We start from the raw sequence: 15,636 nt of genomic DNA on the forward strand, positions 1-15,636 counted from the left end.
TTTATTTTCTTGGGCTCCAAAATCACTGCAGATGGTGACTGCAGCCATGAAATTAAAAGATGCTTACTCCTTGGAAGCAAAGTTATGACCAACCTAGATAGCATATTCAAAAGCAGAGACATTACTTTGCCAACAAAGGTTCGTCTAGTCAAGGCTATGGTTTTTCCTGTGGTCATGTATGGATGTGAGAGTTGGACTGGGAAGAAGGCTGAGCACCGAAGAACTGATGCTTTTGAACTATGGTGTTGGAAAAGACTCCTGAGAGTCCCTTGGACTGCAAGGAGATCCAACCAGTCCATCCTAAAGGAGATCAGTCCTGAGTGTTCATTGGAGGGACTGATGTTGAAGCTGAAACTCCAATACTTTGGCCACCTGATGTGAAGAGCTGACTCACTGGAAAAGACCCTGATGCTGGGGAAAGATTGAGGGCAGGAGGAGAGGGGACAACAGAGGATGAGATGGTTGGATGGCATCATAGACTCGATGGACATGAGTTTGGGTGAACTTCAGGAGTTGGTGATGGACAGGGAGGCCTGGCGTGCTGCAGTCCATGGGGTCCCAAAGAGTCGGACACGAACTGAACTGAATAACTTTATAGAAGAAACACCAGCACAGGGGGGACAGTAACCACGCGGCAGGTGTTGTGTTGAGTACGTAGCTCATTTAACCCCCACAGCAGCCCCATGAGACAGACCTTGCCACTCCTCCCATCTGACAGGTGAGGAAATTCGGCCAAGGTCACACAGTGAACAGTGGCGCCTGCAGCCACACCTCAGAACCCTGACTCTGGAGGACTTTCTCACAGGATTGGCCTGCATCCCTGATTCCAGAAAATTTTAGGTGGTGATCCTTACTTTAACCCGCAGGAAGGGCTGACTGGATAGGGGCTGAAGTCTGTTTTAAAGAAAATTTTTTATTTTTTGGCCACACCCCAAGGCATGTGGGACCTTAGTTCTCTGACCTGAGATCAAACCCACACCCCAGCTCATTGAAAGGTGGGGTCTTAACCACTGGACCACCAGGGAAGTCCCTGAAAAGCGGTCTTAAAATCCCACTGTAATAGGCGGCTGGGGTAAATTTTTCAAGAGATGAAGGGAAAAGAATTATAGGTCAGTATGGTCTCTCTTACACACACATACACCCTTCATGGGCTTATGTACTGATGAGTTGACCCCGTTCCAGATGTGAATGAAATCTTTTTTACCTTTATGCACATCCATATTGACATTGGGAAAGTTATAACCGTGAACAAGAACGATACAGCCACCAAAATCCATCCACAGACACCGAGGCCTGTACTGGGGCTATCTGTGGAAATAGAAAAACATACAGTTCTTACCACTGTCCTTAGCATGAGCCCCATCTTCATCCTCGCCATTCACTGAAGGTCAGTTGTTTACATGGACTTGCCCATCGAGTCCACATAAAACCCTGAGTGCAAGTGCTCCTCCCCTGATCTTTACTGTGTGACGAAGTGACAGAACGATCCATACCCAACTACCAAGAAGGTGGAGTTCAGTGCAAAATCATTACAATACTAAGCGCTAAGATACAGCGTCTGTTCAGAACATTCTGAAAACACAAGAATAGGAGCAACTCACACCACACTGTTGGAATGGAGGTGAAACCAGGGTGGGGTGGGCAGGGTGGGCAGGCAGTGGCGGCAGCTGTTAGAAGGGCTTCTTGCGGGATGTGACAGTTAAGGAAAAACCAGTGACAAAGAAGGGGACGGAGGGAAAAGCCATTTAAGCTGAGGGTACAGCGTAATTAAAGGTGAAAATCATGATATACTTTACGAGCTCACTTAGGTCCATCTGTAAAACATCTCACTAGGCATACGCACAGCTTACCGCCCATGTTGGTTTTGCTGTCTTACTATTATGAAAATGCTATAATGAACATCTTTGTACATGGTTTTCCTCCTACATTCCTAACACTTTACCTTTTCTGTAACGTGAAATTGGGTTTTCTGTTTTTGGCTGTGCAGTGTGGCTTGTGGGATCTTAGTTTCTCGATCAGGGATTGAACCCATGCCCTTGGCACTGAAAGTGCAGAGTCCTAACCACTGGTCCACCAGGGAATTTCCTGAAATAGCTTTCTGTCTGATCACAAAGATAATATTAATACAAGTCCCACTCCAAATAGTTTAGAAAAGTATAGAAAAGAAGGGGAAAATTACTCAATTCCAAGATGATAAATATTCTTCCAAACCCTTTTTGTGCATGCAAATTTTTCAAAGTAAATAAAATTTGCAACCTATTTCCTTCCCTTCTAGGTATTATTCTTTCAGCTTCCTTTTCAGGCTTTGTTGCTAAGCATTTGTGCCTTTTCTGTTTCAGTTTTATTTTTATCAATTGGTGGTTTAGTTGCTAAGTCGTGTCTGACTCTTGCAACCCCATGGACTGTAGCCTGCCAGGCTCCTCTGTCCATGGGATTCTCCAGGCAAGAATACTGGAGTGGTTTGCCATTTACTTCTCTAGGGGATCTTCCCAACCCAGGAATCAAACCTGGGTCTCCTGCACTGCAGGCAGATTCTTCAGCAATTGAGCTACAGGGGGTCAAGGAATTTTTATCAATTACACTTGCACAAAGTTAAAAAAGTCAAATAGTTCCACAAGACGAGCGCAAAAAAGAGGGCAGTCCTCTGCTCACCTCTTCCGATTTCTTCTGTTCAAGGCAAGTGCTCTTTCAGCTGTGTGTTGTGGTATCCGACTTACCTGTTTCTAAAGGACACACGGGTTTTGTTATTGCTTTTACAGTTTTAAGCTTCATCTGTTGACTTCCTAACCCTCCCCCACCACATAAAGACACCTATCCTTGGAATTGCATGAAAATATCAAATTTTATATTTCATAAATATGCAACCATGATTCAGAGCTAAGCCGTGCAGTGAGGCGTAATTTGTTTTCACTCATACAATTTACTGATTTTTTTTCTGGAGTCACTGTCCTCTTCTTTTGCGTACTTTTCGGTGTGCTTAACGACTCCACTCTCTTCAGTTGTCTGCACCTCCTTTGCGCAGGCTCAGGTATTCTACCCATTTCGCCTGCTGAGGAAGCAGCTCGGAGCCGCGTCTGAACTGATCGATTCTCGGGCTCCCTCCGCTTGCCTCTCACTGCCATCCTGGAAATCCCCCTGCTCTTCCTGAGCTGCTTCCTACTCTCTGTATCTGCTGTCTTCCTGGTTCTTGGTTTCCTTTCTGTGGGGGACAGAGGGCCTGAATAGGCTCAGGGATAGATCCCTGTTCTTTTCAAGCATGGAAGGCCGGTCTTTCCAGGAGCTGTTTTAATAATGAGAGGGAGAGAGGGGGCCAGAGAGGAAGAGGTAGGCCAGGTATGGGTGATTCCTTAGATCAGAGGAGCAATTTAGACGGCAGCGAGAAGAGGTTCTGAATAAACAGGAGGTCAAGAAAGCAGCAGACTGACGGCTGGGAGCACAGAGAAAAGACAGACACATGTGAGCATCCAGGTCAAGTGCTCCAAAACCCAAGATGAAAGATGAGAAATATACATGAGTACTTGGGTCTGGTTTGGTTTTGGCCGTGCCGTGTGGGATCTTCCCAACCAGGGATCAAACCTGTGCCTCCTGCAGTGGAACCGTGGAGTCTTAGGAACAGCCAGGCAAGTCCCTCATGAGTCCTTTCGTTATGCGTGACTTTAGTTTTCTGATCCTGTGTCATGGTGTGAGGTAAATGTTCTACAAGTGATCCAAGTTAACCCTGGAGGCTTCTAAGTTATCTCTTTGAGGGGCATGGACACATTCAGTGAGAGATTTCAAGCAAGGCCACACATCACTTGTGGAGAGAAGTCCGGTCAGGTGCTGTTGTAACAGATACGAATCACAGCAGCCTTTTTAGGCAGCTTGTTATACTTCCTGCACTGTGTTGAATTACTTTAGACATGTATCTCATTTACTCCTTACAAAGTCCCTGGGAAGTTAGGTGTTTTTAATTTCACTTTACCATACCATTCACATCCTGGAATGTGAAGTCAAGTGGGCCTTAGAAAGCATCACTACGAACAAAGCTAGTGGAGATGATGGAATTCCAGTTGAGCCATTTCAAATCCTGAAAGATGATGCTGTGAAAGTGCTGCACTCAATATGCCAGCAAATTTGGAAAACTCAGCAGTGAACACAGGACTGGAAAAGGTCAGTTTTCATTCCAATCCCAAAGAAAGGCAATGCCAAAGAATGCTCAAACTACCGCACAATTGCACTCATCTCACACACTAGTAAAGTAATGCTCAAAATTCTTCAAGCCAGGCTTCAGCAATATGTGAACCGTGAACTTCCAGATGTTCAAGCTGGTTTTAGAAAAGGCAGAGGAACCAGAGATCAAATTGCCAACATCCAATGGATCATGGAAAAAGCAAGAGAGTTCCAGAGAAACATCTACTTCTGCTTATTGAGTATGCCAAAGCCTTTGACTGTGTGGATCACAATAAACTGTGGAAACTTCTTCAAGAGATGGGAATACCAGCGCACCTGACCTGCCTCTTGAGAAACCTACATGCAGGTTAGGAAGCAACAGTTAGAACTGGACATGGAACAATAGACTGGTTCCAAATAGGAAAAGGAGTACATCAAGGCTGTATACTGTTACCCTGCTTATTTAACTTATATGCAGAGTACATCATGAGAAATGCTGGGCTGGAAGCACAAGCTGGAACCAAGATTGCCGGGAGAAATATCAATAACCTCAGATATGCAGATAAATCACCCTTATGGCAGAAACTGAAGAGGAGCTAAAAAGCCTCTTGATGAAAGTGAAAAAGGAGAGTGAAAAAGTTGGCTTAAAGCTCAACATTCAGAAAATGAAGATCATGGCATCTGATCCCATCACTTCATGGGAAATAGATGGGAAACAGTGGAAACAGTGTCAGACTTTATTTTTTTGGGCTCCAAAATCACTGCAGATGGTGACTGCAGCCATGAAATTAAAAGACACTTACTCCTTGGAAGGAAAGTTATGACCAACCTAGATAGCATATTGAAAAGCAGAGACATTACTTTGCCAACAAAGGTCCGGCTAGTCAAGGCTATGGTTTTTCCAGTGGTCATGTACGGATGTGATAGTTGGACGGTGAAGAAAGCTGAGCGCCGAAGAATTGATGCTTTTGAAGTGTGGTGTTGGAGAAGACTCTTGAGAGTCCCTTGGACTGCAAGGAGATCCAACCAGTCCATCCTAAAGGATATCAGCCCTGGGATTTCTTTGGAAGGACTGATGCTAAAGCTGAAACTCCAGTACTTTGGCCACCTCATGTGAAGAGTTGACTCATTGGAAAAGACTCTGATGCTGGGAGGGATTGGGGGCAGGAGGAGAAGGGGACCACAGAGGATGAGATGGCTGGATGGCATCACCGACTCAACGGACGTGAGTTTGAGTGAACTTCAGGAGTTGGTGATGGACAGGGAGGCCTGGCGTGCTGCAATTCATGGGGTCGCAAAGAGTCGGACACAACTGAGTGACTGAACTGAACTGAATTGAAGTACCATACCAATGAAGTCACTGAAAAAACATTTTTCCCGAGGTCACACAAAATGGAGGACTTGGGCTTCAAAGATAGATCATCTCACTCCAAAGCCCATGTTATAAATCAACTCACTCTTTGACCCTTTGCCTCTGTATAATAATAATTAAAAAATCCTTATTAAAGAAGCTGTTGTGTTTGGAGCACTCCTCAAGACAAACTCCAAACTGGAAAAGCATGGTAGGAGTTCTGAGAATGAAATCTCATATTCTCACAGAGGAAGTCCTCTTAATTCCAGTTGTGGCTATTTATAGCAAAAGACAGTCTCAAGGCTCATTGCCAGGCTCAGGCCTAGGTTTCCAAAGTGAAAGGAATTCCAAACAAGGAATAGATGGGGCACAAAAACTTATCTGACAGCGTCCGGTACTCTCTCAAACACTGCTCCAAGATTCCCTTACTCCAGGCAAAGCTCCGCGTTCTCAACATCCTAGACGATAAACACCCTGAAGGCAGGGCTGTTTCTTTTTTATGTTTATATTTTCAATGTCTAGCACAGTTATCTCCCAGAGAGAGGATATAAAACACTTCTTAGCTTACCTGCTGGATGTATAATTTCTTTACGCATTTGAATCCCTTGTAAGATGAATTTCCAGTTTCAACTCTGTGACTTCTTACTTGTGTGGTCTTTACCTCTCTGAACCTTTGTGTCTTGAATAATCAGACTGGCCTCCCAGGATTGAGGCAATATTGCTCAATAAACACAGATGACAGTTTTCTGTCACTCTCCTATTTTATTCAAGTGTTCTATTTCCACCACAAATAGTGGGAAAAAAATCGGAGAAGGCGATGGCACCCCACTGCAGTACTCTCGCCTGGAAAATCCCATGGACGGAGAGGCCTAGTAAGCTGCAGTCCATAGGGTCGAGAAGAGTCAGACACGACTGAGCGACTTCACTTTCACACATTGGAAAAGGAAATGGCAACCCGCTCCAGTGTTCTTGCCTGGAGAATCCCAGGGACGGCGGAGCCTGGTGGGCTGCTGTCTATGGGGTCACACAGAGTCGGACACGACTGAAGCAACTTAGCAGCACGTAGCAGCAGGCACCTTTTCCCTTCTTGACAAAAACCTCTGAAACTACTTAATTTTCCCCTCACTTTGTGCCTGACTGGCTAGGCCTGGAGAGTCAAAGACCTTCAGGAGGCTCATTTATGAATGAATTATTAATACCAGATGAGTACAGGGGATTTGACTGCCAATCAAGAGGAAGAAGAAATTAAGTGGATTTTCAGAAAACTGGGCTTGGTCTTTCACTTTTCAAAGGCTCAGTTAGAAATAATTTGAGCACACACTCTGGGGAATCAGCACTGTTTCACCCTGAAACTCTTCCCCACCTGGTTATAGCTTTAAAAGATGTATAAAATCACATTCCTTGGAAAGGTGAGGTTTAAACTCCAGGCTGTAATTGAACCCTTAATCATCTACAGTTACTACAAGTCAAGGGGAAAAGAAATCCTCAGTAACTCCCCCCAAACTGTAGGACATTCATTTCCTCCAAGATTCCCATTCATTACCTTGAGGACTGGATCCTCCCTCCTACCTTTATGAGGTTAAAAGACAAATAACGAGTAATAGGTATTTCTGAGATATTTTGGTTGAGATACCTGTTGATATTGCTGGGTAGGGACAATTGTAAAGGTCAGGGACCCCATGATAAGTGGTTGTAAACACTATTTTGCCCGGTTTAGAGTTTTTTTTTTTTTTCACTCTCAAACTCTTTCCTGAAAACTGTGTTAGAATAAATTTTTGACCAAGCAAGGTTTTGAAAATAGATATAAGCCCATACATTAACATTTTTTAATTGAGCATTCCATTAGGCTTTCTTCCAAGAAACTTGCACACATTTAAAAAAATCTTACTTTATTTTAAAAGCAAGACATTATCACTATATCAAACTTATAGTTCAGAACAGAGCAAAGAAAAAGTGATCTATTCTTTCATTATCTCTAGATGGTGATTATTTTCTGCCTTGCTATATATATATCCAACCGGTCCATTCTGAAGGAGATCAGCCCTGGGATTTCTTTGGAGGGAATGATGCTGAAGCTGAAACTCCAGTACTTTGGCTACCTCATGCGAAGAGTTGACTCATTGGAAAAGACTCTGATGCTGGGAGGGATTGGGGGCAGGAGGAGAAGGGGACGACAGAGGATGAGATGGCTGGATGGCATCACTGACTCGATGGACGTGAGTCTGAGTGAACTCCGGGAGTTGGTGATGGACAGGGAGGCCTGGCGTGCTGCGATTCATGGGGTCGTGAAGAGTCAGACATGACTGAGCGACTGAACTGATATATATGTCCTGTAAATTTCTGTCCTGTTTTTTTCTCTTTTCCCCAAAATGATATAGTGGTATATGTAATAATTTAAAATCTGTTTTCCTCCTGTATACTGTGGACATCTTTTCATATCAGGAAATATCCTTTATTATTATTAATATCCTTTCCTTTATTATTATTTATCCTTTATTATCCTTTATTAATATCCTTTATTAAATATCCTTTATTATTAAAAAGATGCAATTAAATATCGTTTATTATTATAATATTCCATTGTTTCATATGATGAACATTTAGGCTGTGTCCAGTTTTCTCAATTAGAAACTCAGTTGTTTTGAATATACTTGTAGTAAAACTTCTATACATCTTCATAGTGTAAACTAATTTTGCTGAAAAGATGAAATTACACAATTCTTAAATTTCTCTCATTCTGGAGGTATCTTTTATGAGTACTAACAATAACATTTATTGAATGCCTATTACATGTCAGCCACAAGCTAACTTCTTATATACATTATTTCTCATATTTATAAAAATCTATACAGTAGGCATAAAATATTCCTCTCAGAGTACCAAAGTACTAAAGAAAAAGACTTTCTGGGAAGAGACAAATGAAAAAAACAAAACAAAACCATGAAACAAATGAGGAAAAAAAAAGAACAAAACCAACTTGTAGAGCAATTGTTGTTGGGTTGGCTTCCAGACAAGGAGCAAAACAGTCTTTTCAAGATCATAACATGCATAATATCAGAGCACTGCATGCTGATCATGATCCCATATCAGCCAATTTCCTTAAGGATGATTAAATTTGTCACCACTAGAAATTATGTGAAATGATCAATTCTGTTTACTATTGTGACTCTGTTCTAAAGTTCAAAAGATACTGGATTTCCTCTTCAAGTAAATACCTTCTGGCGTATATGAAAATCTGACTAAGTCATACACATTACTCACACAGAAAGAAGAGGTGTGGCAGCGAATACTGAAATACCAACATTGAAAGCTGGAGAAGCAAATGGCAACCCACTCCAGTATTCTTGCCTGGAGAATCCCAGGGACAGAGGAGCCTAGCAGGCTACAGTCCATGGGGTCGAAAGAGTCGGATATGACTTAGCGACTAAGAGAGAGAGAAGACTGAAAGCATGACTTTTTCCTTTCTCCTTCCCAGAATGCGGTGAAATACTTCGTATCAGAAATTGCCAAGAACAGTGTTGCTTGGATCATGAAAGATAGCCTGGCTAATTTAGTCTCAAAACATGTTATCTGGTTCTAACAGCAAGTTTTAAGGGGTAACAGTAGGTCAAAATGAAAGGTCTTGGCATTTTTTGAGTTTTTCTTAAAAGCATATTTATTCAGCATACAGGTGTTCTTTTTCGGCCTCACTGGAGATTCAAAATCAAGGTGTGGCAACTTTTCCTGTAAACAGCCAGAGAATAAACACAAGGCTTTATTGGCCATAAAGTCTGTACCAACCAGTGAATACTACACAAAAGAAGCCACAAACTACACATGAGGAGACATGGCTGAGTTCCAGAAAAGTGTAATTTATGAACACTAAAATCTGAGTTCTATAATTTTCAGATCTTCCTCTTTTTAAAAAAATGTATAAAAACTATTCTCAGCTTGTGGGGCTGACAAAAGCAGGCGGTCAGCCAGATTGGGTCCATGGGTATGCGACCCAGTCCTGTTCTACACCATATTCATCTATTTGAGGAAGAGGAAATCATAAGTTAAATAAGACATTGGCTCTTTCTTCCAACTTTTCAAATAAGGGTATATTTTCCACAGAACCAGTTTCTCTTCCCTTATATTGTTTTGAAACAGGGTCTTTGAAAGATCTGCTAAATAAGAACTCAAGGTGGAAACAAGCAAAGGGCAGATAAAATATGTGAATGTAAATGTGTCTTCAATTAATCAAAATTTTAAATAACTGTGTTTTTCAATCGACTGGGATTTTAGGAGACACAGAAGGGAAGGAAACATAGAAGAAAAGGCAAATAAGAGAAATGGAGGAAGGAAGAGAAACAACAAAAGTGCAGGCAGCATCCTATAGAGAGAAAGACGAAAACAGGTAGAGCGGGGAGGAGGCAGATTAGCACAGCAGGGTATCAACAAATGTCTGTTGAGAAAATGATGGCATTTACTCGACTGATGATCGCAACTTGCAATTCACTGGGCAGAAGCTCTGAAAGCAAACAAGAGCACTCTATAATCCATCTTTCAAATGATTATTTTAATTAGGCATGGTTGATGGTTCTTTGAATGCCCGTATCCTAGAACCTCTAGGGAAGAAATTATTCTCTGGGCTGGACTGGCTACAGGCCAGATGGTATCAAGTTAAAATCAGGACCAAAGACTAACTCTCCCTCCCTGTCATAAACCCACACATACTAGACAGAAAGAACCAGTACTGACGGCGCGCTACGCGACCGGAACCATAAAACCTGGAGTTTGTTTACCGTGAGAAGTAAGGAAACAGTCTAGTCGTTTAAGGAATATTTTCAATTAAAAAAAAAAAGAAATAAAGGGAATGCTGTGCTTAGCTCAAAAAGAATACAGAAATTAAATAAGTGTAAGTATTTTATTTCCCAAACATCTTGAGGATTTTCTGCAGCTTTCCTTCATTTGAGTATTTCTAGCCATAAAAGAGGAGAAAAAATAGGTGAGAGTATCATCAGTAATTTCAAATTTGAACACCTGAGTCTTTAAAAGGACTCCCTCTGCGAATCTATAGCACTTTACCATCTCTAAATACCATTTTTCACGTTTGTAACTATCTTACTCGATGTCTGTCTTTTCCTGACTTTTGGCCTTGTTAAAATAGTACAGCACTGTGGCTTCAGAGTTGGCTCTGCTGCTTATCAGCTGTGTGTTCTCTGCAAGTGTCTTAACTCTGTGCTTTCGTCCAACCATCTAAAGAGAGGGCTAAAAAGAGCCCCTCCTCAGAGGGTCAGTGTGAAGAGCACGTGAGCTGTCACGCAGGGCACCTGCATACAGCAAGTGCTCAAGCATTTGTTAAGTAAACAGCTGTTGAATGAGCTGCGTGAGTCTACTGTTTTTGTTTTTTTGTTGTTTTTGGGGCTGTGCCATGCAGCTTGTGGGATCTTAGTTCCCTGACCAGGAACTGAGCCTGGGCCCTTGAACACTAAGAGCTAGGAGTCCTAATGACTGGACCTCCAGGGCATTTCCAGATTCTGCTGTTCCGTGGGGAAGAGACGAAAAGGCTATTACAGAAGATATATGGAAGTTACATGTGCATATATAGATCCCAGAATACAGTTCATCAGTTTTTGGTGGTGAGCAGGTAATAGGAGAGGTAGATAGAAGTAGAAATACAATGTTGTTTTACTCGTGAAACTTATAAACCCGTGTTATTTAAACAACAACCACACACACACACAATTCAGAATCATCCTCTGTCCCAAAGCAGTGGTCATACTGCTTTCCCCAAATGCTTTCTTTCCTTTTCTCTTTTTAAAATCAGCCCTTTACACCCATGAGGTTAGAGAATTCAGGGACGGTACGGACTGAATATGACACATGTCTGGAAAGATTGATGTTCTTAATTAAATTTAGACTGAGCCTGAAATATATTAAATAGAACAAAACCCTTATACTTCTTCAGTTCTTTCCCCCCTAGCTCTTTCACTTGGACATCTGAAGTGTTAGTTACTCAGTTGTGTTCGACTCTGTGACTCCATGGACTGCAGCCTGCCAGGTCTCTGTCCATGGGATTCTCCAGGCAAGAATACTGGAGTGGATAGCCATTCCCTTTTCCAGGGGATCTTCCCCACCCAGGGATCGATCCTGAGTCTCCTGCATTGCAGGCAGATTCTTTACTGTCTGAGCCACCAGGGAAGAAGCCCTAGACATCTTAAGTGAATGTGAAAAGTGAAAGTCGCTCAGATTCTTTTCGATCCCATGGACTACACAGCCCATGGAATTCTCTAGGCCAGAATACTGGAGTGGGTAGCCTTTACCTTCCCCAGGGATCTTCTCAACCCAGGTATCAAACCCAGGTCTCCCGAATTGCAGGCAGATTCTTTACCAGCTGAGCCACAAGGGAAGCCCTTTAAAGTATCTATAATTGAGTTTTTCTCATAAAAGTCTTTGGAGGGCAACATCATTTTAAATAAAAAACGGAAAACAGAAACATAAGGGAACTAGCTCTTAAGGTTCCCAATTCTTCAACTGAAGTTGAGTAGCTAAGCAGTGGCTAAAAGCTTGGGGTTTTGCTGTTAAGAGTTCCATTCTACTGCTAAACTTTCTTATTAGTAAAGTGAGGGAAAGTGAAGTCGCTCAGTCATGTCTGACTCTTTGCGACCCCATGGACTGCAGCCTACCAGGCTCCTCCGTCCATGGGATTTTCCAGGTAAGAATACTGGAGTGGGTTGCCATTGCCTTCTCCAGGGGATCTTCCCGACCCAGGGGTTGAACCCCCACTGTAGGCAGATACTTTACCATCTGAGCCACCAGGGAAGTGAAACGAGGGAAGAGAATAGTTATTATCTCATATGAGAATATATGCAGAGTGCCTGACACTTAGGAAAGTGAAAAGTTTTAAGAGTCTGGTGGCTCAGACACTAAAGTGTCTGCCTGCAATGTGGGAGACCTGTGTGCAATCCCTGAGTCAGGAAGATCCTCTGGAGAAGGAAATGGCAACCCACTCCAGTACTCTTGCCTGGAAAATTCCATGGATGGAGGAGCCTGGTGGGCTACAGTCCATGGGGTTGCAAAGAGTCGGACACGACTGAGCAACTTCACTTTCACTAAATGAGGGAAGAGAATAGTTATTATCTCATATTCGAAAATATGTAGAGTGCCTGACACTTAGGAAGTGTTCAGTAAATAGTAGCCATTATTATGATCAGAACTGTAAGGTAATTATTGACAGTACATAGGAATAAACTTTGTATTAACTGAATTACCTTCTGGGACCTGCACACCATAGAGAAACATCAAGACTAACAACCTGCTTGGGGATTCTGTCCCTGGAGGAGAAACAGACCACATTTGGGGACATAAGTCAGAGTCCTAAACTTTCTTGGACTTTCACACTTTTTGTCCATAAATTTTAATTTGCTGTATAATTACTAAGCTCTTGTTAACTTTTTAATTCTGTTGTCCCCAATAAATAATATCTTAGTAATTTACATTTTAAAGTTTCAAAAGTACCTTCACAAAAATGTTCTCATTTGATACCCCAAACTTTGGAAGCTAGATAGTACAGAAAGACGACGCTCAACATCTAGATGAGGAACCAACTCTGGAGACTGAGGGACTTCCCCAGGTGACCCAGGTGGTGAGTGATGCTACTGAGGTCTCAGTTCAGATCTTTGAATTTTAGATTCCACCCTCATTTTGCTATCTATACAGTCTTACCACCCATGCATGTTTACAACTAGGCAAGGCTGGTATCTGATTTTCATTGTCTGATATTTTAGGACAGACCTGTTATTGCCAGTAACTTCAAGGCTAATCTACTGAAATGTCAGGGCAAATGTTTGGGGTTCAGGTGTCTTTACAAGTCTCAGAGTATAGACCAAGGTCCAAAAAGAACGGAAGGATGATGTGTGTCAACAGAGACCTGACACACACTTCCTTCTTTCTACTGTGCCTCTAACTGCTCTTCCCACACTTTCATAAGCAAAGGAGATTCCTTATTAAGTACAATGTATTACTTTGACAATTATAATCCCTTTATCGATAACATAAACCCAGAGAGTCTATCTGTAATGAGGACATGTATGAGGAACAAGTCCACACCCTAAAATCAATCATTTTGAGTTGTAACAAACTTAATAAGACAAACTGTAAACAGAAAATGTCTCCATTAATGTAAACTTTATCTCATTCCTTCCTCTTTCTTTCAACAAATATTTTTGCAAACCTACTAGGCACTTGATTCTGAACTTGCTACAGTGATCAAGGACACAATCCTCTGCTTTCAGAAGCTCTCCTGGTCTAACAAAGGTGATTATAATTTATATTTACAGTACTGTGTAATAAACATTATGATAGAGGCTGGCACAGACTGTCAGGCAGAAACAGAGAAGAGGGGCTCACTTTTTCTGGTTGCAATAGTTTTCAGCAAAGTGTTTTCTGACATCTTCTTACAAAACAGACTTTGAATCCAATCTTTATCATATTTATCAACATTAAAAATTTTTTTTCTTCAAAGTTGACCAGGTGATCAGTGACTTCGTCTTTTACAGTGTGCAAGTTACACCATGAGGTGGGTCCAATAACCTAATTATGAAAAATGACATAAATGCCAACTTCTGCAGACTTGTCATCGCTTGAGTTAATCTATGACCACTGATGGATTTAACTCAGATTAATTATTAAATAAGTTACAAAGTACTCCCCATCTGATTGACTGTAACAACTGAAATAAACAAAGCAGTCCCCTGATTCTGCTTATTTTCAGGCATTCTCCCAAAGGGATTTATTCTGTTGACATGACTCTTAATTAAAATCATGCATTTCTTTGTAACCCACCTGCATTATTTCATTACAAAGTGAACGCACTGGTTTTAAAGAAAAACTAGTCTTGCCTGAGGGTTTGGTCATATTTATGTTCCTAAGACTAATTATCAGCAAAATCATAATGGGACAGTTTAGTCTTTTATATTCCACTGCTTCTCTCTGGAGCATCCCTCTGGAGTTGTCTTATCCAGGGGTTCTTGACTGAAGCTAGATTCCTTTGCGGTCTCTCAGCGTCTACTGATGCTTGACAAGTTCCTCCTTCTGAGTATGCATTTCAGAGACAGCCCTAGGGCTTCCCTGATGGCTCAGACAGTAAAGAATCTGCCTGCAACGCAGGAAACCTGGGTTAAATCCCTGGTTCTGGACGCTCAATCCCCGGGTTGGGAAGATCTCCTGGAGTAAGAGAATGACTACTCCAGTATTCTTGCTTGGAGAATTCCATGGACAGAGAAGCCTAGTAGGCTACAGCCCATAGGGTTGCAAAGAGTACCACATGAATGGTGACTAACACCTTCACTTTCTGCAAACAGCTCTAGGATGGGGAAAATGATTTGCAAAGTCAGTTCAAGGCTGAACCTAGTTCACAGGTGTGGGTGATTTTCCCACTCTGAGCTTCAGTTTCCTGGCTGTAAAGGGATAGAGAATGACATTCTCCTTGTGGAGCTGTTAGAGGACTGCACTGGATAATGCTTTTAAAGTATCTGGGCTGTTTGGCATATGGCAAGCACTCGGTGAATTCTATTTAATAAATTCTCGTATTGGCTTTCCTATCAGTGTCACATCTCTAAGTCTTACATTTTTTAAAAAAAAGTGACAGAGCCCAGGCAAAATTTTGTTTATATGTATGATTTTCAGAGGAAAAGGTGCACAGTTTTCATTAGATTCTTAAAGACTGCTGTCTAAAAAGTAGTGAAGTGCAGAATCAAGAAAAAGAACTTAAAGAGTGAATGCTGTTCTGTGAGCACGAAAAACAAATCACATTAAGCCAAAAGATCATGTTTATTCCCAAAGAACTTCCACAGATTTCCTACCAGAGTGTCACCAAACTTCTAACATTGTCCTCATGGTCCTCTATTTTCCCACTGGGATTTCAGGGTGAAGAGGAAAGGATCCTGCCCACCTTCCCTTCCAGAAAAAGACAACTGACTATCAAAGAGGCAGACTGCACAATTTTTGGCAAGTTTTAGGATCAGCCAACAATCCGGACTTAAAATCTGACTCCATTTCTCATAAACTGTGTGACAAAGTAATTCAGCCTCTTGAGTATCAGATTCTTCAAGAATATCCTCTCTACCACACTCCTGATTTGGGAAAATAACTCTCCAAGGTACAAAAAAGCG

General features: G+C 41.9%; 1 protein-coding gene across 1 annotated transcript in view; it reads right to left on the reverse strand.

The window, feature by feature from the left end:
* The window catches only part of STOM (stomatin), a 33,846-nt gene that overhangs the window by 16,682 nt on the left and 1,528 nt on the right, over positions 1–15,636 (reverse strand). Inside the window, exon 2 of the mRNA XM_086414036.1 lies at positions 1,205–1,308. Coding sequence (XP_086270162.1) covers positions 1,205–1,308 — 104 coding nt within the window. The remainder of the gene's footprint in view (positions 1–1,204; positions 1,309–15,636) is intronic.

Source organism: Bos grunniens, chromosome 8, assembly GCF_055505025.1.
Source record: "Bos grunniens cultivar Pamir isolate PY7600 chromosome 8, Bosgru_T2T1.0, whole genome shotgun sequence".
In the NCBI taxonomy this organism is placed as follows: Eukaryota; Metazoa; Chordata; class Mammalia; order Artiodactyla; family Bovidae; genus Bos; species Bos grunniens.